Source organism: Eublepharis macularius, chromosome 14 (genome assembly GCF_028583425.1).
Source record: "Eublepharis macularius isolate TG4126 chromosome 14, MPM_Emac_v1.0, whole genome shotgun sequence".
Taxonomy (NCBI): Eukaryota; Metazoa; Chordata; class Lepidosauria; order Squamata; family Eublepharidae; genus Eublepharis; species Eublepharis macularius.
The window spans coordinates 8,568,426-8,591,885 of NC_072803.1; the positions used below are offsets into that span (position 1 = coordinate 8,568,426).

General features: G+C 47.8%; 1 protein-coding gene across 1 annotated transcript in view; it reads left to right on the plus strand.

Moving 5' to 3' along the window:
- Window positions 1-23,460, plus strand: part of SORL1 (sortilin related receptor 1) — a 121,725-nt gene that overhangs the window by 62,953 nt on the left and 35,312 nt on the right. Inside the window, exons 18-29 of the mRNA XM_054997648.1 lie at window positions 271-402; window positions 3,069-3,160; window positions 5,903-6,149; window positions 8,268-8,406; window positions 8,733-8,906; window positions 10,291-10,404; window positions 11,368-11,490; window positions 12,624-12,743; window positions 17,396-17,521; window positions 18,093-18,200; window positions 20,386-20,517; window positions 22,611-22,742. Coding sequence (XP_054853623.1) covers window positions 271-402; window positions 3,069-3,160; window positions 5,903-6,149; window positions 8,268-8,406; window positions 8,733-8,906; window positions 10,291-10,404; window positions 11,368-11,490; window positions 12,624-12,743; window positions 17,396-17,521; window positions 18,093-18,200; window positions 20,386-20,517; window positions 22,611-22,742 — 1,639 coding nt within the window. The remainder of the gene's footprint in view (window positions 1-270; window positions 403-3,068; window positions 3,161-5,902; window positions 6,150-8,267; window positions 8,407-8,732; window positions 8,907-10,290; window positions 10,405-11,367; window positions 11,491-12,623; window positions 12,744-17,395; window positions 17,522-18,092; window positions 18,201-20,385; window positions 20,518-22,610; window positions 22,743-23,460) is intronic.

The following is a 23,460-nucleotide window of genomic DNA, read 5'->3' on the forward strand; positions in this document are numbered from 1 at the left end:
AAAATGGCCATTTTCTCCAGGGGAACTGATCTCTGTCTGGAGATCGGGGGGCGGGGCCACCGGACATGTGACTGTTTTTAAGAGGTGCTGGAACTCCGTTCCACCACGTTCCTGCTGAAAAAAAGCCCTGCCTATACGTGACCTGGGTATGAAAGCTACTCAGCGGCTGCTATCATCACAGTGAGCCACTAATAATAACCGTCCCTTTCGTAGATCTTTTAGTCCAGCTCCTGCCTCGCTGATTTTTTTCCCCCAATTGCTTCTTTTTAGCGCCTGTGTCTCAATGGGAGTTCCGGACAGGAAATTATCATCAGCACTGGACTGGAGACAGTCGAAGCCTTAGCCTTCGAACCCATCAGTCAGCTGCTGTACTGGGTGAACGCTGGTATCCCAAAGATTGAGGTAGGCCTCTGCAGAGCAAGAATGCCTCGTGGTTCAGATGCAGCATCGTTGGATCCGTCTCCTGTGCCGTTAGGGATGTGGCCCAAGGCAAAAAAGGTTCAAAGCAAAGACAGTTATCAAGAGCAGGACAGGTTACTCAGACCCGCAAGTGGGCTGATCGGGGAGCTTTTATAGGGGTCAGGTGATATCACTTGACCCGTTTTGGCCTGTTGGTTCAAAAAGGCTGGTACAGCGGATCTCCCTGCAGCTCCCTCCTTTGACCAGAGTTGGGTGTATCTCGACAAGACGTTCCTCAGGTCTCCAGTTTAAGACCCTCTGCAGGCCTGAATCCTGATGTTCTCTTGTGATAGAAAGCCCAGTGTGGTTTCGTGCAGGGGCCTTCAGCCTTTCCCATCCCAGGGACTCACCTTTAATTAAAATCTTCAGGCAGCAGCATGGGACCCATTGAGCTGCAAGTATGCAACAGGAAGTCATGTTATATTAATAAAGAGTCCAGTAGCACCTTTAAGACTAACCAGCTTTACTGTAGCATAAGCTTTCGAGAGCCACAGCTCTCTTCATCAGATGCATGGAGGGTAAGATCATGTTATGTTACTCATGTGAGAGAAAGGACTGCAATTAGGACCTCACCAGTGAAGGTGGGGGGCTTTATCTACAGAGCACTGAAGGATCTTCTGGTGGTAGTGTGATGGCTGAGCCAGGCAAGTGAAAGAGAGAGAAGGCAAGGCAGCGTTTTTGCTGGGGAGGAGATCTCTGTACCTGCCTGTGCTAAAAAGGAACCTGCTCCGTCACTGACTGGCGTTGGTGTTCTACTGCTCCTTTTCAACATGCATGCAAAAAAGAGAAGCAGGTGTGTTCTGCGTGCATACAAATAGTAGACCCTTCTAAAGCAAATACAAAGAAACGGTAGCTTTATAGGAGCTTGCAACTCATTACCTGGGGCTCCATAACCCACCTGAGGATTGCAGCCCATGAGCAGAAGATCACTGACTTGGTTGATAGGGGAAGAAAAACATACACAAGACTGTAAATGGTGGCTTTCCCAACCTCTTGAGCCGTCTTGGCACAAATGCTGTGTCTGGGTCTCTGTAAGCAATCATCACTCATCACACTTTGTTGTACTGAACTTTGTGGTCACGTAACCATCAGCTGGGCAGTGAAATGGGGCTTCCTGCGGATAAGGCAACAGTTTTTGCATCCGTGGGGGACTCCCCAGATGTGCAGAAACACATTTGTTCTTAAATTTAAAAAAAACCAACCTCAGAGCTAAACTACATGAGACGAATTACACAAGGACGCTCAAGTGAAGGGAGACGCAATGTTATTTGGGAAGTGTAGTTTGAATTTCACCTCTCTCTCCAGAGCCTGCAAAGATCGCTCCTCAGAGGGTTTGTTAATTTCCTCTTTGCCTCTCCAAAGGCTCTGTCAATTATTAATGAACCCTCTGAGGAGCGATCTTTGCCAGCTCTGTAGAGAGAGGTGAAATTCAAACTACGCTTCCCAGCTAACATTGCGTCTCCCTTCACTTGAGCGTCCTTGTGTAATTCGTCTCATGTAGTTTAGGTCTCAGTCACTACTGCTGCCCCCCCCCTCAAGCTGCCACCAGTCGGATGTAAACTGAGCATGCTCATTGCCTTCCAGGAAGCACAAAATGCTGAGATCAAGCCTATGTTGATTAAAAGGCGGGTGGGGAACTGGCTTTCTCGAGCCCCTAATAGTTTATACAGTAGGCTTGTATGTGTGTTCCCTACACAAGAAAATGCTTTCCTGTACTGTGTGCTTCATAAGTTTTGAAACTCCACATAATTTTAGGCTGAATTCAAGGAGGAAAGGACGTTCAGCTCCAGCAAGCCATAATAGATTAAATAAACAACGCAGTGCGGACTATCTCTGAATACGAAAGGGAAGGGAGAAGCCTGCAGAGAAAGGCTGTCCCTGCCAGCATCTGTTTTGAGAGCTCCCAGAGGTGGTAGACAAGGTGCATCCCGGTCTAATTTAGGAGACAAATTAAGTTCTCCCTCTTATAAATATGCTTAGGTGCCTGAATAGATTTTGTTATTCTACCATGTTCCTCCAGAAAGGCTTCGTTTGTCTACCCGCAGAACGGAAACAGCGGCGTGCATTGTGCATCAGCAGACAAATTATACCTTGTGCGCAATCCTCCCCAGCACATTTGTGAACCGCTCTGCGGGTTTGATGCTGGTTTGCGTAAAGCCATCCAGCTACTTCCTGGTAACAAAAGCCATTTACTCTAATAAGGTTGGGTTTGCGAACGACTGGCAGGCTGAATAAATGAATGGATCCATCAAAGTTACTTGCGGGAAGCAATTTTCGGAGCTTTTAGCGAACCCATTTGTTTGATTTTTCGTACTGCAGTGGAGCTGGTGACATATTATGGCTGCACAATGAGATTTGCCCGACAAGGGCACCTGCCTGCTTCATAGGGTTTATTCAGCCCTTGCCTGACGTCAGGTTGGAACTAAAAAGAGCGGCTTTTACCTAGAAGGCAGCCCTCTTCCTGAGCTTGTGCCTTGCTCTCAGGGCAGAATGGAAACCCAAACAGGATATTCATTGTTTTCTGTTGCTTTTGCAAACAGTCCACAGCCCGGAAAATCCACAGCAACCATAGTCCGCTCATTCTTCCCCATTTTGTTTGTTTCCGCTAGGTTGCCAACCCAGATGGAGACTTACGGCTGACCATTTTGAATTCTTCTGTGCTGGAGCGGCCCCGAGCTTTGACTTTGTTACCTGAAGAAGGGTAAGTGGGAGCCAAATATAATACTGACCTTGTCAGTAGGCCTTAAACCAGTTTGATGTAGTGGTTAAGAGCGACAGGATTCTAATCTGGAGAGCCAGGTTTGATTCCCCACTCCTTCGCTTGAATCAAGCTGGGTGATTTTGGGTCAGTCACGGCTCTCTCAGAGTTCTCTCAGCCCCACCCACCTCACAGGGTGATTGTTGTGAGGATAATAATAACACACTTTATGAACCGCTGTTAGTGTGGGTTAAGCTGTCCTGAAGGGTGATATATAAATCAAATGTTGTTGTTGTTATTAAACCTGAGAGACCAGGTGAATCCCTAGCGAGGGATTCTCACGGTGACCATGTCTGAACAACTTTATTTCAACTGTGTTTTAATATTTGTGAAATGGGAAAAATACGACTACATTCATGGGTTGCTGTGTGGAGGAATGGTCATAAAAAGTCACTTTATGCGGCATACAAAGTCGAGCATTGGCCCAAATGGAGCATGCATCTGTACTGTCGCCAGAGGGTAGACTCCACCTCAGCCTGCTTGCAATAAGGAAATAAAAGCAAGCAGAGTTTTCAGGACATCCAAACCCACCCTGCTTCATGCCCAGGAGACAGGGCTGGTCTAGGAAACTGAGAGAGCTTTTCCCTTTAGCAAAGAAAGAAGTGCAGAGTGAAATGGTTATGGCAAGAAAATCTATCTGTCTCCTGGGTATCCCCCCTCAGTCTTTCTCCAAACAATTGCAGAACACTCCCCCCTCACAACTACGTAGTAGTCAGGGATAGGCTCAGGGAAAATGACTGGCCCAAGAAGTGTTTTATGGTGCAGGCTTGTTTATTTTTTTATGTATGTGTGCAGGGCTTTTTTTCAGCCGGAACGCGGTGGAACAGTGTTCCGGAACCTCTTGAAAATGATCACATGGCTGGTGACCCCACCCCCTGATCTCCAGACAGAGGGGAGTTTAGATTGCCCTCCGCGCCACAGCGCGGAGGGCAATCTAAACTCCCCTCTGTCTGGAGATCAGGGGGCGGGGCCACCAGCCATGTGATCATTTTCTCCGAGGGCAACCCACTGAGTTCCACCACCTCTTTTCCCAGAAAAAAGCCCTGCATGTATGTATATATGCATGTAAAGGTAAAGGCAGTCCCCTGTGCAAGCACCGAGTCCCCTGTGCAAACACCGAGTCATTACTGACCCATGGCGGGACATCGCATCACAATGTTTTCTTGGCAGACTTTTTGTCACGGGGTCGTTTGCCATTGCCTTCCCCAGTCATCTACACTTTACCCCCAGGAAACTGGGTACTCATTTTACCGACCTTGGAAGAATGGAAGGCTGAGTCAGCCTTGAGCCGGCTCCCTGAACCCGGCTTCTGCCAGGATCGAACTCAGATCATAAGCAGAGCTTGGTCTGCAGTACTACATCTTACCACTCTGCACCGTGGGGCTCTATGTATGTATGTATGTATGTATGTATGTATGTATGTCATTTATAGTCTGCCTTTCTCACTGAGACTCAGGGCGAATTACTTAGAACGAGATTAGCACATTCAGTATCAAGGACATTTCAATAAACAATGCCATAGGGTAAATAAAGATGGGTAGCTGTGTTAGTCTGTCTGTTGCTCGGATTGATACGAGAGCAAAGTTGGCTCAGATTGATATGAGAGCAAAGTTGGCCAAGATGCCAACTTTACTCTCATATCAATCCGAGCAACATCATCAGTGGACCCAGCACCATCAGCCATACCAACTCGGGTTCATACTCCTGCTCATCCTCCAATGTGATTTACACCATCACGTGTCCGCAATGTCTCTCCACTCTCTACACTGGACAGACTGGCCAGCCCCTTTGACAAAGAATTAATGGACATAAGTTTGACATCAGGAACCAAAACATTCGAAAACCAGTGGTGGAACATTTTAACCTTCCATGGCGTTCAGTTGTTGACCTAAAAGTAGCAGTTCTCCTGCAGAGGAATTTTAAAGGGAGACTAGAAAGAGAGCTTGCTGAATTGCAACTGATAGTGAAGCTCAAGACAATGCATCTACCTGGTCTGAATCGAGACAAAGGCTTCCTGTCTCATTACCAATGCTAATTTCTCCACAGCAGCAAAAAGAATGAGCAGTCAGCAGTGACATTCAAGTATAGTACAATCTCACAATCATGCTGTTTATCTGATTTAGTCTGGGCAGGGATGCCTAGGGCTGGATCGAGGCGGGGCAGGGGGGATAGTCTGCCCCCGGCGCTGCCAAGGAGGGGGCGCCGGGCGCAGCTGCCAACTGCTGGGAGCGCGCGGGCGGCAGCGCGGGCGGCCTCCCAGCCCCCCGCGCTGCCTCTGCAAATTCCGTCACGGAAGTGACATCATCATGCAGCGCCAGGATTGTGGGTGCGTGATGCACATGCGCGAGGGGCCGGGCTTGGGTTTTCCTGGGCGCCGGCAACCCTAGATCCGGCCCTGGGGATGCCAGGCTTGTAAAATATTTGACCATCCTGGTTGAGCACGACACCCCAACCATATTTTGTGGCCCACCAGGGGGCCTGACAGTCCCTTTGTTCTGCAGTCTCCGGGAGACTGTGAAAATGGTGGAGATTTTTTAAAATCCTATTGGGCCAGCGGTCACAGGTGGAGGACTTGCATTCTTCTAAGTGGGCCACCCCAAGCCCAAATGGCTTTCAGTGATTTTCAACCTGGTTTGTTTTCCGTGTTCCTGTGAGTAACGTGCTGTTCTGGGTTTGTGTTCACAGGTTGATGTTTTGGACTGACTGGGGGGACTCCAGGCCCGGTATTTATCGAAGCGAGATGGACGGTTCTTCTGCCACTTGCATCGTTTCCGAGGGGGTGAGGTGGCCTAACGGCATCTCTGTGGATGACCGTTGGATCTACTGGACGGAGGCCTACATGGACAGGATTGAGCGAATCGATTTTAATGGCACGCAGAGATCGGTGATCTTGGATAGCCTTCCTCATCCCTACGCTATTGCTGTATTTAAGGTACTGAGAAAGATCCCGGGACTTGCATAAGCCTTTCGATCCACCTATGCTGTTCTCTTCCATGTCAAAACCTATTGGTAATGTACAAGAGCAAGATTATCAGATATACAGAATAATTACAGGATAGCAGAGAGGGGCAGTTTTTTTAAAAAAGGTAGGAGTGGTGCGCGGGAGCGTGGCGCAGCTGAAGGCAATATAAGGCTCCCCTGATGACCTGCTGCAGGTGCTCTGTTCTGGCCTCCCAGTCGTCTTCATCAGCATCGATCCTTTGCTTCAGTAGTCAGAGGCTGGAGCGGGACCTATGCAGTAGCTCTGGCCAGAGCACTTTCTCAGTCTTCCAGTAGCCTTGGGCGCCTACTGCACATTTGTCCAGTTAGCTGGGCCGCTTTCTATTGGCCTTGCCTCTGTCCCGCTCATGTCAACCATCAGTACTTGATAAAATTAGTCCTTTTTCCAGTTTCCATTTATTGATTGATTTATACTTACATCCAGGGCTTTTTTTCAGCTGGAACACAGTGGAATGGAGTACTGGAACCTCTTGAAAATGGTCACATGGCTGGTGGCCCCACCCCCTGATCTCCAGACAAAGGGGAGTTTAGATCGCCCTCCGTGGAATTCCGGAACCTCTTGAAAATGGTCACATGGCTGGTGGCCCTGCCCCCTGATCTCCAGACAGAGGGGAGTTTAGATCGCCCTCCGTGGAGTTCTGGAACCTCTTGAAAATGGTCACATGGCTGGTGGCCCTGCCCCCTGATCTCCAGACGGGAGTTTAGATCGCCCTCCGTGGAGTTCTGGAACCTCTTGAAAATGGTCACATGGCTGGTGGCCCCGCCCCCTGATCTCCAGACAGGGGAGTTTAGATCGCCCTCCGTGGAGTTCCGGAACCTCTTGAAAATGGTCACATGGCTGGTGGCCCTGCCCCCTGATCTCCAGACAGGGGAGTTTAGATCGCCCTCCGTGGAGTTCCGGAACCTCTTAAAAATGGTCACATGGCCAGTGGCCCCGCCCCCTGATCTCCAGACAGGGGAGTTTAGATCGCCCTCTGTGGAGTTCCAGAACCTCTTGAAAATGGTCACATGGCTGGTGGCCCTGCCCCCTGATCTCCAGACAGAGGGGAGTTTAGATTGCCCTCCGCGCCGCTTGGCAGTGTGGAGGGCAATCTCAACTCCCCTCTGTCTGGAGATCAGGGGGCAGGGCCACCAGCCATGTGACCATTTTCTCCGAGAGCAACCCACTGAGCTCCACCACCTCTTTTCCCAGAAAAAAAGCCCTGCTTACATCAGGTCTGGCCCCCATAACTAATAAGTTTGACACCCTTGTGCTGGGCGATACTGCACATCTTCCAGGGCTGGCTTCAGCCTTCATTTGGAAGGGGCAGATGGTAACTGCACAATTCAGCGAGGCGTTCCTTGAAGAATTCTCGTCCTTCTGAGCACAGCAACTCACTGACTGCGCTAAAAGCCGCTGCTGAAGACAGACAGAGCAAACTAATCTTCCTCTAGGCAATTGCAGAAGGCCTTTAATATGTGCATGAGCCATAAAGCTCATCTAGTTTTTAGTTTCCCTCCGGGCTGCCAGCATTCAGATCCAGGTTAAGGGGTTGCCCCTAGCAACTGATAAGGAAAAGATGTCCTTCCTTATGGGATGTGCTGTCCTTGCATGCAAAATCGGAACTTCATCAGCAACAGAAATGTTTACGCCTAGTTATCTGGTTATCTGCTCCAGGGATTTCAAAGTAACTCGGACTTCTTGTTCGTGCTTGTTTTTAGTTACAACCTCATCCTCTTGGTTTCTAAATCAGCTTCTAAATTGAGAGTTGAGATAGCATAAGTTCCACCATTAATTCATTTGGTGGTGTTCTCACCCTCCATGCTCTGTCTGCCAAATGGGGCAAATAATACTGAATTCTTGCAAGCATTTCAACAAGGTAAAGTATGTGAAATGCTGGGAACATTTGAGATGGATTATATAAATACTATCTATTACTGCTGTTAATAATAATAGCATGCATTGTTTAGAAGATGTCTGTTTTTGCTAGGCATCTCTTTGCCCGAGCTTATTTATATTTTGGTTCACAACCAAATGTTACTGCTAAAAGATAAGAGGTTTGCTTTTCAGAATGAAATCTACTGGAACGATTGGTCTCAGCTGAGCATATTCAGAGCTTCCAAATACAGTGGGTCCAGAATGGAGATTTTGGTTGGTCACCTTACCGGTGTGATGGACATGAAAATCTTCTACCGAGGAAAGACGGCAGGTATTCCTGGGATTTGGTTCAAAGTTTTCTGATTTGTTCTGTTTATTTGCATTTTGATAACACCTCGAAACTTGAAGACAGAGCAAGAAAAACTTGGTGTGTTGCATTCGGCTGTTGTGTTGTGGAAGCCAAATTGCTGTTTCAGGTTAGAAAACTGACCTGATCCACTCATCTAGATTTGGGAGAGGGGGAGGAAGAGAAGCGATAAAACCCATTCATTGCGATTGCTATGATGCTTGCTGAAAAGTATGGGAAGATTGAAATAGTAAGGCTATCCCGTCGAGGAGGCAGGTTGGAAAGATGAATTCTCCCCCTCCCCTGCACAGGGCAGAATGCCTGCTTTGCCAAGCCCTGCAGCCTGCTGTGCCTGCCAAAATCCAACAACAGCCGAAGTTGCAAGTGCCCCGAGGGAGTTTCTGGTCATATCCTTCCATCAGGGGAGATGAGGTGCGATTGCCCATCTGGGTATCTTTTGAAAAACAACACCTGTGTAAAGGAAGGTAAGGATCCCAGCCTTGCATCCTGGTTTTGTCCTGGGGCTTCAGTCCTCCACAGTTCAGCTCTCTACACTCAAGCCATGTCTGTGAGTCTACACGAGACATCTGACACATGAAGAACACGTGTCGAGAGATGCAATGATAGCTGGGAAAGGTAGTTTAAAAAGACAGAGCTGGCAGCAGGGCAATTGAAGCTGTGTAAAGGGAAACTTCAGCCGATGATAACCTCTCCAAGTTCAAGCCTGGCTCTGGAAGGCTGCTCCAGCCCATTTCCATGCCTAGCTGCTCTCCCACACAGTTTTAGACTGGAGAGGTGAAACTGACCGAGCCTTTGGGGAGGTGATGAAATTAACAAACCTTCTGAGGAGCGATCTCCGCAGGCTCTGTCTTTCTAAACTACGCTTCCTGGCATCTCGTGTAGAGAGAGACTCAGATACAGTCTTAAACCGATTACCAATCCTTCCCTCGAGTTCAGAGAATTGTGGAAATTGTAGTTGCATGAGGTATGGGTTGGTGATTTTAACTGAGTGCGGCCTGCAAAGCCCAGGATTCTCTTGGGGGGCGGCCATGGAGTTAAATTGGTATAAAGGTTGATACAAATATATTAGGTGGATCAAATGCTTTCTGTATTATACTAAAATGGTCCGCTCACGGTGGGATGAAGCCTGTCTATGTTGAGGACAATATCAGGTGTGAGTGGCAGATTTTGGCCTCCCATGCCCATCCTGGAGTGCAGTTTGTTAATTTTGTCCCAGAGTTTAATGGGAGCCACTGAGAACTGAGACAGAACTAATCTGCATAGCCCCACCCCTTCATCTGCATATCACAACACTGCATTCTGTTCGTCAGTTACAAAAACATTATGGAGTCGTAAGCTGGGAAGAGCATGCCAAAGAAGGAGAATGTTGGAAATGCTGGACGGCTTCAGGAAATGCCCCCATTACGTGGACCCCATGCATGTAGAAGGAGGGCCTCTAATTTGCAGAGACACTCACGAAGATGGATTTGCAAAGCAGCGCTACCTATGTCATCCCAAAATTGGGAACAAGAAGCAAATTCTCTCCTCATCCCCGTTTTGTTATTTATTTTATCCTTTTGTGCAAGCCGATGCACTTAAGATGTACCATGCTTACGTTCCATGGGGCAGTCTGTTTTGCTTTGCCCTGCAGTTTCTCATTGGCTCTCATTGAGTTCTACCAGCATACTTGGATTCTGTTTCTTGGACATGCTAAAGTGTGACAGAATGCCGGGAACTGGCATAGGTTTAGATATAGATAAATTGTTGCCCTCCGTTGTATTGGACCCTGACTGTACCTTAGTTAAAATTCTGTATTTGTTCTGTGCTGGGTTTCTCATTCACCTGTACCTCTCTTGCTGCTGCATCCAGAAAACACCTGTCTCTCCAACCAGTATAGATGCTCAAATGGTAATTGCATCAACAGCATTTGGCAGTGTGACAACGACAATGACTGTGGGGACATGAGCGACGAGAAGAACTGCCGTACGTTATCTTGTGGCTTTTCTATAGTTCTGTAAACATATGTGGTGATTTAGAGAATAACACAAGCGGAATAGAGAAGTCCCTGTTCTGAAGGGCATACAGTCTGAATTGCAGTAGAGAAATGGGAGGGAAATGTGGAACGAGAGAGGTATTCACAAACTCAGTTGTGTACATTTGAGCTTGGTTTGTTGGTTTTGTCAAAGATGAAGATTAAATGGTTTAATGTAGATGTTCCAGAGGAAACTTGAGAAGGGTTTTGGCAATTGAGAGAAAGAATAATAGCTTAGGGTTATCCATTGAGGCACTGAGATTTTTAAAATCCTGGATGAATACTGCCTTTGACAGACTTCTTAGAAGAGCAGGAGGAAGGAACAGAGATTCAGCAACACCCACTGATCTTGACTTATGAGTTGATTTCAGCCTCACCTAAGGCAGCTCATACCACCAGTATCCTCTTTTCTTAACTTAGGGGTGCTTTTAAGAGAAGGAGAAATAGCACATGTATTTTTCAAAAGGAAAAAGTAAGCCCTGTATTACAGTTTGAGATTATATTTATTTAATTGCAAATTTTCTCTACCGCTCTTTTGCCCAGGCATACAAAGAATCTTACAGGTATTCATAAAAAAGAGGAATGGTTGTTGGGTATGGAAAAGTTGAGGACAACTAATATAGCACATTGAGCTCCAACAAACAATGTATTTCCAAGGTCTTAACCCTTTGGCAGCCCTCCTACCTAAGATCTTTTACCCAGAAATGCTAAAAACTGGATTTCGTATCCCATCACTGGAACTGCTCTGTGATCCATCCCCGCTATAGGATTTGGGGTAGTCCCCTTGAGTTCTGATTCAAAAGCAACTTTCCTTGCTTGTCAATTGCTAGGTAGACCGAGAAGCACGTTGTTCTCCTGCTGTTTCACTGATTATGGCCTGCAAATCTCTCTCTCTTTCTCTCCCTGTGCAATAGCAACAACCATATGTGATGCCGACACACAGTTCCGCTGCCACAGCTCGGGGACTTGTGTCCCACTGTCCTATAAATGTGACCTGGAGGATGACTGTGGTGACAACAGTGATGAGAACCACTGCGGTAAGTGCAGCTACAGAGTTGTTCTTAGGGCATCGCACATGCTAAATTTTCTGATGTCCGTTCTGTGTCCCTGCAAGAACATGCATGAAGCTGCCTTATACTGAGTCCATCGAGGTCTGTGTTGTCTACTCAGGCTGGCAGCTGCTCTCCAGGGTCTTGGGCCGAAATCTGTCGTATCATGTACTGTCTGGTCCTTTTTTTAACTGGAGACGCTGGGGATTGAACCTGGGTCCTTCTGCATGACAACTAGATGCTCCACCAGTGACGCACAGCCCCTCCCCAAGGGATAATGAATGCTTATATGTCTGATTTGCCACACTTATGGCATTGGCAATGCGGTTTTTGTGCTCTAGGTTCTGTGTTTCTCAATGGAAGTACACTAAATGAGCAAAATGGGTTCCATGAAAACATGCTATTGCAGGATTGTAGCACTTCTGCTATGGAACATTATATGAACCACATACTTCCTACTTGTGCTTGGAGCAGAGCGGCCAACTTGGATAGGATCTGGTCTTCCTTATTGCCATTCTTTTTAGATGACGCTATAGGGGTTGAAGGGAGAGCCCAATCCAGTATATAGCGGTTCATTACACACAGTGTGTCCAATCCAATAAAGAGCAGTTCTGTGCGCCGAATCCAATATAGAGCAGTTCACTGCGCACAGTGCGCCCAGTCCAATAAAGAGCAGTTCAGTGTGCACAGGTATGACGCAACCATCCTAACAGGCTTGTGAGCTACCAAAGGAAGCTCCCAAACCTGGTAGGATAGGAAACCACTGTGAGGTTCCCAAACTTTGAGGGGAAATTGCAAGGTACTGTAGCATCTTCCAGAATGCTGTAGGTTGGACGAGTCATCATCTCTAGAAAGCAGCAACCAGCAATGGGATTTCTCTGCATTTTTAGCTCCTGCTGAGTAAAGTGTAGCCATTGGAAGTGGGGAAATAAGATTTTAAAATAATCAAATTTTGCTACTCCTTGTAATCCGTTGCTGCCGTAGGTTACTAGATTGCCGTTGGGTCTTTTGCAAAAGCGCCTCTGGTTGGGTGTGGAGAGAGGGGCAGACCGAGGGAATGTTGATTTAGGGATTGTTGCTGAGAGCTTGACCGTTTTGCCTTCGGCACCCTGTGTTTGCAGAAGCCCACCAGTGTCGGAGTGACGAGTTCAGCTGCAGCTCCGGCATGTGCATCCGCCTCTCCTGGAAGTGTGACGGTGACAACGATTGCCGGGACTGGTCCGACGAAGCCAATTGCACCAGTGAGTACTCCATACCCCACTTTCCTCCTCAACAGAGGCCCAAAGCAGCTTATAATGTCACTGTCCTTTATTTTTATCCTCGCAGCAACAACCCTGTAAGGTAGCTCAGGTGAAGGGAGAGTGACTGACCTCAGGTCACCCGGTGAGCTTCCCTGGCACGGGGGGTGGGGGATCTGACCCTGGTTCTCCTAGATCCTAGACCAGCACTTCAACCACTATTTGCGTTTCGTAAGCCGTTGATGGGGATTGCTGATTACTGTCCTCTGCATGCCCGAGTCACTGTCTCTCGGTATAACTTGCCTCACAGGATTGTTGTGAGGATAAAACGAGAGAGGGGAGAACCATGGCTGTTTCTCTGAGCACTTTGGAGGGAGGAGGGGATTAAAATGTGATGGGTGGATCAGTAGTTTCTTTGGCATTAATTGGATCACTTTCCTCTAAAACGATGGTGGTAATCAGGGCTTTTTTTCCTGGGAAAAGAGGTGGTGGAACTCAGTGGGTTGCCCTTGGAGAAAATGGTCACATGGCTGGTGGCCTCGCCCCCTGATCTCCAGACAGAGGGGAGTTTAGATTGCCCTCCGTGCGGCTCAGTGGCACGGAGGGCAATGTAAACTCCCCTCTATCTGGAGATCAGGGGCGGGGCCACCAGCCATGTGACCATTTTCAAGAGGTTCCAGAACTCCGTTCCACTGAGTTCCTGCTGAAAAAAAGCCCTGGTGGTAATGATTATCTGGTATGGGGCAAACCTAACCCTTTCTCTGTCAAGGGCTTGATTATTCCATTAAAGGATCATGAGAGATAATTTTTTTTTTTGGCCCGGGGTAAGACTGGAAAGACTGAAAAGCTGGAGAAAATATTGCTCTCGCCGCTTTCTTGGATTCCGTTTTTCACTGTCATGTAGAACCAGAGGAGTTAGCCATGTTAGTCTGTAGTAGCAAAAATGGAAAAGAGTCCAGTAACACGATGTATTGTCGAAGGCTTTCACGGCCGGAGAACGATGGTTGTTGTGGGTTTTCCGGGCTGTATTGCCGTGGTCTTGGCATTGTAGTTCCTGACGTTTCGCCAGCAGCTGTGGCTGGCATCTTCAGAGGTGTAGCACCAAAAGACAGAGATCTCTCAGTGCCACTGTGACACTGAGAGATCTCTGTCTTTTGGTGCTACACCTCTGAAGATGCCAGCCACAGCTGCTGGCGAAACGTCAGGAACTACAATGCCAAGACCAGGGCAATACAGCCCGGAAAACCCACAACAACCATAGTCCAGTAACACCTTTAAGACTAACCAATTTTACTGTAGCATAAGCTTTCGAGAATCACAGCTCTCTTCGTCAGATGCATCCATCTTGCATCTGAAGAAGAGAATTGAGATTCTCGGAAGCTTATGCTACAGTAAAATTGGTTAGTCTTAAAGGCGCTACAGGACTCTTTTCCATTTTTCACTGTGACTCCATCGCTTTGCTTTTAAAAAGCACACCTGATTTCCACAACTCAGCCACACTAATCGCAGAATAGGTTCTGAACAGAAAAACGGACGGAATGTGAGCTAGAAAGTTTTCTGCTATTGATGCTGCCAGAGTTTGTGCTCCTTCGGTTTGGTGTAGGAGCTTCGGCCGCTTGTAGGGCTGATCTTTGGGGCCCTGCTATGGTAGTGGCATGAAGGAGTCTCTGTGCCTTTCTCCCTCTTTCCCCCACCCTCAGTCCTGGTGTCTTGTCTCAGCCAGCCAATGGCCTAGCCAGCCCACCTCCACTGCAAGTGGGCCTTCCTCGAGAGTTGTTGCGCTTTCTGTGTGAGTCGGGCTTGGGATAGCTCAAGCACATTGGCAATGTGTCAGTAAACAGCTCTGTTAATCTAATCGTCATTCAGAGTTGATGTGGGGGGGCCCTCACGCATCAGGTTGGTGTAGTGGTTAAGAGTGGCAGGATTCTAATCTGGAGAGCCGGGTTTGATTCCCCACTTGTCCACTTGAAGCCAGCTGGGTGACCTTGGGTCAGTCACAGCTCTCTCAGAGCTCTCTCAGCCCCACTGACCTCACAGGTTGAGGATAACAATAACACGCTTTCTGAACCACTGAGTGGTTTGACCTGAAGGGCGGTGTATAAATCGGATTTTATTATTATTGAGAGCCAGTTTGGTGTAGTGGTTAAGAGTGACAGGACTCTAATCTGGAGAACTAAGTTTGATTCCTCGGTCCTCTGGTTGAAGCTAGCTGGGTGACTTTGGGTCAGTCACAGCTCTCTCAGAGCTCTCTCAGCCCCACCCACCTCACAGGGTGATTGTCGAGGATAATAACAGCACGCTTTGTAAACAGCTCCTGAAGGGTGGTATATAAATCGAATATTATTAATTTCTACTTCACATCTCTACTCAGCCATTTTATTTCCTTCTTAGATTTCATCCCCTTTTTTCTCCCACGGATCTGATGGTGGCATAGGCAGTCTTTTAACTGGAGATGCTAGGAACTGAGCCTGGGATCTTTTGCATAGCAAGCATGCAGTCTGCTGCTCAGCCACAGACTGTCCCTTTGAAGATGCCTTATCCTCTTGCTAGATTGGGGCGGGAGTGTGTTTTGCTGTATTTGCATTCAAGTGCCTAATAGCTGTCAAGATGCGGTAGTCGGTATTCTACCAGTGTGGATATGGAAGGGAGATTCACCCATAGTGGTGGCTTATCTTTCCTGTGAGTTTCCAAGAGTGTACGATTATAAGACACGAGCCCACTCCAAAAAGCCTATTGGGCCTTTTTATTTTTTATTTTGTTAATCCCTGGTTTGAAATTATCGGAGGATAACAGTTATTTTAGAAACCATTAATCTGACAGCTCTGCAGGCTGCATTTATGCCTCTTATCGAAAATAATTACATTTCACAGTGAATACTTAATAGAATATTACTGCCCGAAGAGTGTTGTAGCTTAGAATATCAGCTGAGCGCGTCACTGGCTTGTCAGCAGTAAGGAGCATGCAATTCAATTATGTTGAACACGGTTTGCCTGCCTGATAAAAAGGGCTCAGATTTTTTTGTAAAAAAAAATTAGGTGACTGCTTATGCCAATTTGGTAGACGTTACCTGGTTTTTGAGTCCCGGGAGCTCATTTGGTGCTCATGGTGCATAAACCTTTGGTTGCCCTTTTCTGTCTCCCGGCTCAGTATCAGGAACTCTTAAAGATTCCCAACAATATGCAGTTGGGTACATGATAAAATGGGGAATCCATGATCAACGTGTTTGCCACCTGTAAAAAAAAACAAGTGGTGGAATGGTGGTGAATTGGAGCTGTCGTTCTGGGAGAAGCGAGAACTAATCTTTCCTCCCTACTCCCACACCCCACGATGATTTGCATTTTTATTCTGCCCTTCCTCCAAGAAGCTCAGTTGGTATACCTGGTTCTCCCTTCCTCCGTTTTACCCTCACAACAACCCTGCGCAGTAGGCCAGGCTGAGAGAGTGACTTGCCCGAGGCCACCCAGCGAGTTTCCCGGCAGTACAGAATTTGAACCCAGTATTCCCAGATCCTAATCCAGTACTCTAACCGCTCTACCAGGCCTTGATGAATTTTCGTCAGCTTTATGAGCCACCCTAAACATTTAGGAGCCAGGCCTTATTTTTCAGCCTTCAGGAATTCGTACTTCTATGATCATACGTTCTTTTTATTGCTATCACAAAACCTAATCCTAAACTTGTCACTGTTTCTTGTCATTTTTAAAAAGCTATAACCAAAATGCTGTACCATATAAATAAATATGGCGCAACACGAGGTTCTCATCACAACAAAAACCTAACCTCTATCCCTCCCCTATGCAAGCTATGTGCTTCTACTGAGAGTCACAAAGAGGCACCAGAAATAAATGCTGAAAATATTAGGTGCCACAGTTAAATTTACAGGTGCCACAGTACCTGGGATTTGTTATGCGCGGCACTACGCCGCCGTGGTGACTCCCAAGTCTAATCATGGACTCTGTCTCAGGTCTGTGGCTACAGTGCGGGGTTTGTAGCCCACCATTTCAGCCACTTTCCAACCCTGCACAATTGGTATCTCGTCTGCCTGTTGCTTATTGATCTCTTTATTTTATTTATTTATTTACATAATTTATAGTCAGCCTTTCCTGATGGGACTCAAGGCGGTTTACACAGAATAAGTCGGTACAATAGAAATCTGGAAACCAACCAGAGACCAGAAAACTTCCGTCACTCCTGACTAGAGATGGGCACGAACCAAAATATGAACCAAAGTTTGTCACGAACCAGGCCGGTTTTTTATTCGCGAACTGGCCGTTCATCGGAGGTCATTTCTGATGAACCACGACGAACCGCTATGATTTTTGGAGCAGTTCATATGGTTCGTTTTTTGGTTTGTCACTGCAGACAGCCTGGCGCTGATCAATCTGTTACCAAGGCAACGGGAGGGTGGGCTTTCTGCAGACCTTCTGTAGCCCTGGAAATGACGAACTGACGAATCAAACGAACCAGTTTGTGAACTGGGCAAGTTCGGGATGGTTCGTAGTTCGTGAAATGCAACAAACCACGAACTGCAACGAGCCACCATTTTCCCGGTTCGTGCCCATCTCTGCTCCTGACTCCTTTCTATTCCTCCTATTTTGACCTCTGGCATCTTGCTCCATCTCAGTTCTCAGCAGTCTCCTGGCTTTCTTTGCTTTCAGCAGTGTACCACACTTGCGAAGCCTCTAGTTTCCAGTGCCACAACGGGCACTGCATCCCCCAGAGGTGGGTGTGTGACGGTGACGCCGACTGCCAAGATGGATCTGATGAGGACCCTGCTAACTGTGGTATGGCAAATGTTTCCAGCTGCTGGGGAAGGGATAAATAAAGATGTCTCTCTCTCTCTCTCTCTCTCTCTCTCTCTCTCTCTCTCACTCAGCCCAGTTTGCTCCCTGTCTTAGAAACGAATAAGCTGTAACTTGGTCTTCTCAAACTGACCTGCAGTCAACAAAATGTTCATTGGTTGGTCTTTTAAAATTCTTCAGCACTCTTTAATTTTCTTCTTTGCCACTTTCCCCTTTATCTTTGGCTGGGGAGTAGAAGGTTAGCAGTCCCAGCTGCAAGATTTATCATTGTTTCATTTAATTAAGGGTACTGTGATTCCGGCAGTGCCACTGAGGAATCCCATTTTTTAAACTCTCCGTGTTTTGTTTCTGTTTGGAATTTATCTCTTGCTGCCAGAGCAAGCCCTTGCCTCTCGTTTTGGTTCGGTTCTTAAATTAGCCGACATGTTTTCCGCCACGCCTCGCCCCAGAGGAACACTTGCGTTCATACAGGCTTATTGAAGCTTGTCCAGTGTTGAAAGGTTTGCTTTATTAATTTTGTTGTTCTTCTTAAAAATCAAAATGTGAATTGCAGAGAAAAAGTGCAATGGGTTCCAGTGTTCGAATGGAAGTTGCATTCCTTCAAGCAAACGCTGTAATGGGGTACGGGACTGCCTGGATGGTTCCGATGAACAGCATTGTGGTAAGTACATCAGACTACGCACGTTCGAGGTAGGGCAGGGGGCCAATGATAATCCTAGGGCTTCAACATGCCACTTATATCCAGATGATTGATCGAACGGCAATATCTTCTCCCAGCACATTTTCCCTCCTGCCCCAATAGTTGTCCACTCATTTTCCTTCTGCTTTTATAGCATACACCATTCCTATTGTGCTGCACAGCAGGCAAGGAAGGGAGAAGAATGAGGGAGAAAACTGGTAGGAGAAACACAAGTGTTGAATCATCCCCTTTAGTCGGCCAATTTAGATGTATAGCATCTACCTATGGATGGCAATATTAACGTTAGTCTTTGCCTCACTTTCAAGTTTTTCTCTAGAAAGTTGTAATTGGGTGGGTGCATTTGCAAATCATATTTGTTTCCATCCAGGATTAGTGCAAAAGAAAAAAAAAATCCTGGTTAGCTGGTCAAGCGGTGGTTAAGAATTTTAAAGCATTGATTGAGTAGAACTGTCACATGAATGCGCAGAGAGAAAAACTTGCTATGTGCACAGGATTAGCCTATGAATAATAATACTAACATTCGATTTATATACCGCCCTTCAGGACAACTTAATGCCCACTCAGAGCAGTTTACAAAGTATGCCATTATTACCCCCACAGCAAAACACCCTGTGTGTGAGGTGGGTGGGGGCTGAGAGAGCTCCAGAGAACTGTGACTAGCCCAAGGTCACCCATCTGGCTTCAAGTGGAGGAGTGGGGAATCAAACCCGGCTCTCCAGGGCCGATTCCAGATGGCCCTCCCGAACGTTGCGTGCCTCCCGAAACGTTGCGTGGAAAACGCGAAATATCGCGTTTTCTCGCGCGAGAAAACGCGATATTTCGCGTTTTCTGCGTGATGACGCGCAACGTTTCGGGAGGCAGAGGGCCGTCTGGAATCGGCCCAGATTAGAGTCCTGTGCCACTACTACACTACTACTCTGTACACAGACACTGTACACTACACTGTACACTACACTGTAGTGCCACTACTCCCATGCCACTACACCAAACTGGCTCTCCTGTTTGAAGAAGACTTGCTGTGTATTTTTCTCCCATAGAGTTTCCCTGACCTCCTTTTTCAATCAGGACTCAAATATCTCTTTTCTGGATACAAACATGTAACAACCCATCCTATTCCCATACATAATCCCCTACATGAGAAAATATTTTATTTCTGAAATGACATAAATAGGCCATATCATAGTAATTAGCTTGCCGCCCTGGCCCAGTTACTCTGAGTGCCAGTAAAGTGCATCTGCACCTCTTGCTTTGTCATGAGCCCCGTGGTGCAGAGTGCTAAGCTGCAGTACTGCAGCCCAAGCTCTGCTCACGATCTGAGTTCAATCCTGGCGGAAGCCGGGTTCAGGTAGCCGGCTCAAGGTTGACTCAGCCTTCCATCCTTCTGAGGTCGGTAAAATGAGGACCTAGTTTCCTGGGGGTAAAGTGTAGATGACTGGGGAAGGCAATGGCAAACCACCCCGTAAAAAGTCTGCCAAGAAAACGTTGCGATGCGATGCCCCCCATGGGTCAGTAATGACTCGGTGCTTGCACAGGGGACTACCTTTACCTTTACCTCTTGCTTTGGATCCTCTTCTTCACAGTACTTTTAACGTTGAATAAGTCACCTGCTTGTACCTCTTTCTCAAACTTTTGGTGGATTTTAAAAATCCCCACCTTCATATGTCTCCAGACTGGTGGTCACTTTGTTCTAAAGACTCACTACATTTTTAAAGAGTTGGAAAATACTGCCGTGGAGGAGGGAGGCCAGATCCACGACATTACAAGACCTCAGTCAATCATTGCAGTGCATAGCCCACCAAATGTATATAGCTAGGTCTTTTCTCAGCTCAAACCTAAAGAGATGATTGTGTGTGTGAAAAAATGTACACAAGCACTGCTATGTACATCAAGGATGTATATTTTTTTGCACGTGCTCATACATTAATTGCAAACAAGTTCAGGATGAAAAAGGCCAAGAAGCATTGTTACTTGTATGTATTGGGTGTGCAGAATTAATAAAACTTGAGCGATAGTTCAACCCTCCCCCCCTCAAAAGCAAAAGAAGAATAAATTCCAAGAGAGGAGACTGGGATGTGACAAACATGAAACTTGCCCCCCGTTCTTCTCTTCTTCCTCTTGTGCCTTCCTTTTGTTCAACTCTCTGCAGAGCCTCTCTGTACTCGCTACATGGATTTTGTGTGCAAGAACCGGAAACAGTGTCTGCTCCGCTCCATGGTGTGTGACGGCACCAAACACTGTCAAGATGGCTCGGATGAAGACGCTGCTTACGCCGGGTGTGGTAAGCATGGAGGAGGGGCTGGAGCTCTGTGGCAGAACACGTGCTCAGGATGGGAAAAGTCTTTGGCTCCATCCCTGGAAGATCTAGTTCAAAGATCTCAGGGGCCAGTGGTTGGAACAATGTTTCTCTGCCTGAGGCTGTGACAAGCCAGTCAAAGAAGATAGTACAGATCTAAACCAGGCCAGTTTAAGATATGAGTCCTTCTGCTGCCCTAAATAAAAATCAAAGCAGGCAACTATCATGGGTGCTGGATTGGCATGGACAAGAGGGAAGGGGCTGTGGCTCAGTGACAGAGCACATGTGAACACTTGAGTCAGACCGTTGGTCCATCAAGATCAGCATTGTTCGATTCTGGGGACTGAAGTTTCTCCATGCAAGGCAGATGCTGTTCCACTGAACCCTGGACCCTCCCCTGACCCCATGCTCAGTCTCTGGCATCTTTAGGTCAGAGTATGTCATGTGGAAGTTATTTCACAAGGCCAGTGTCTGACTAAGGAGATCCACAGCCAGTCAGTCATCGATGTTGAGCAAGACAGATCAATTGCTTGAGTCTGTTTAAAGCAGCTTCATGAGTTTGTACGTAGGCTTGGCTTTCCCTCTGGCCTTAAAACAGACTTGTGTCCTCTCTTTAGGGAGCTCTGGCTCAAAGTCTCTCCACATGTTGTGAATTATCTGGGATGCTCAAGTGCTGGATTGTATGTGTGGTCCTCAGTTCCCGTGCAGACTGTTCTTGCCCGGTGCACGTGAATGCCACTTTCACAGGAGCGCCCTTTGTGTGATTGCATCTGCAAGTGTTTCTGGAGGGCAAAGCGCCCATTCAGCTCTGTTTCCGCTGTGAGAACAAGTACTGTAGGTGCCTTTGACTTGCCAATTTGCATTTCTTTAAGGTGTGAGAAAGTGTCAAGATCTGCATTTCAATGAATGGATGTGGGGGATACTGGGATATTTTTAGGAGTTGAGGAGGAACTGATATCGAAGGTGTGAATGTATTTATGGGGAGCAAATTGAAGTGTGACCATGTGAGCGAGTGCATGGGAAGTTGGAGGGGAGACACATGAAATGAGGTTCACTTGAGCATCTCTAGGTACTTAGTAGCATGTAGAGAGACTCTCAGAAAGGACTTGGTGTCAGGTTTATAATACCCAGCATTCTTTAAGGGGGAAGTTGCTATCTGATATAAAATGGACAGGAACACTTCTTACATTATACTAAAGAGTCCAGTAGCACCTTTTAAGTCCAACCAACTTTAATGTAGCATAAGCTTTCGAGAACCACAGCTCTCTTCGTCATGCATCTGACAAAGAGAGCTGTGATTCTTGAAAGCTTACGCTACAATAAAGTCAGTTGGTCTTAAAGGAGCTACTGGACTCTTTACTATTTTGCAACCACAGACTAACACGGCTAACTCCTGGACTTGTGACATTGAATCCCTGGTCTTCAAGAACGTGGACCAACAGACAAGCTGCTGCTTGTCAGAGGAGTCAGTTGTGGACGAGGTGGATGTGTGATCTGACTGTGCTTCATATGTGCAACAGACCAGAATGGTGTTGTTAAAATTTGGCTGGTGAGCTGTTGTAACAAAGCTCTGCAGTCTCTATCTAGGCCCCTCTGTGCCTCCCACTTAAAGAGGAAAAAGAGAACAGCGCTGAGATCTCCATTCAGGGAACTCGCATGGTCGTGTCCGGTGCACACCACTTTCAGGGAGGCAGCAATGATGTGGGGGGAGCTCAGCCTCTATGCCGTGTTCGTTTGGCCCTCAGGGGCAAGTGGTTGGCCGCTTTGTGCGGCAGGATGCTGGACTGGGTGGGTCACTGGCTCGGATTCCTGCCTAGATGGGAGAGTGCCTGGAAACCCTGCACGGGTGCCACCTTGACAGAAACACCCCCAGGATATAATCCTAATAAAATAAATAACTAAACGCACCGAGGTGGGGTGGGGGGCACCAGAAGGAGGATCTCAAGCCATTGCTTTGGAAGAGAGTCCCTGAGAAAACGACAGAGGCACTGCGGGAGAAGCAAAACGGTTCTTGGGCGAGGCCCAAGCTTGGATTGGAGGGTGTGACGTGTTGTTGTTGCTGTTTGTATCCTTTGCAGCCCAGGATCCAGAGTTTCACCGTACTTGTGACCACTTCAGCTTCCAGTGTCAGAACGGCATGTGCATCAGCCTGGTGTGGAAATGTGACGGCATGGACGACTGTGGGGACTACTCGGATGAGGCCAACTGTGGTGAGCGGGAGGTCCTTTTTTCGAACCACCAAGAAACTTGACCATCTCTAAGGCTGCTCCTCTCTTTTGCTCCGTGGCAAGGCTATGAAAATGATGGAAGAGCACCCCTCTTGATTGGCAGAGTGCCTCCTGCTCCAGTTCCAGTCCAGCTTACAGGGCCAGATCGACGGGGGCAGCGGGGGTAGTCTGCCCCCGGCGCCACCAAAGAGGAGGCGCCAGGTGCAGCTGCCAGCCGCCAGGAGCGCGCAGGCGGCAGCGCGGGGGGCTGGGAGGCCGCCTGCGCCATTCGCCTGCCCCGCAGGATGGGGGGCGGCCGGCTTGCCATGCGCCCCCTGTCCTGCGGGGCAGGTGAACGGCAGCGCAGGTGGCTGGGAGGCAGGCGAATGGCACAGGTAGCTTCCCAGCCACCCGCGCTGCCTCCGCCAACTCCGCAGCACGCTGGGGCAGCCGGCAACCCGTGCAGGTGGCACGCTCCTCCCTGCGTGATGATGTCACGGAAGTGACATCATCACGCAGCACCGGGAGGAGCCGGACTTGGGTTGCCCTGGGCACTGGCAACCCTAGATCCGGCCCTGCCAGCTTATTCTGCACGGACAGGGCACTTCTTGTTCCCTGCTTGTTTAGAGCAAGCCCCAGATCTTTTCCTTCTCCTTTCTGCCCCATTCCTTAACTAGGCAAGGTGGGAAAGGAGTTGGCCTGCTGAAAATTCCCCTGGCCT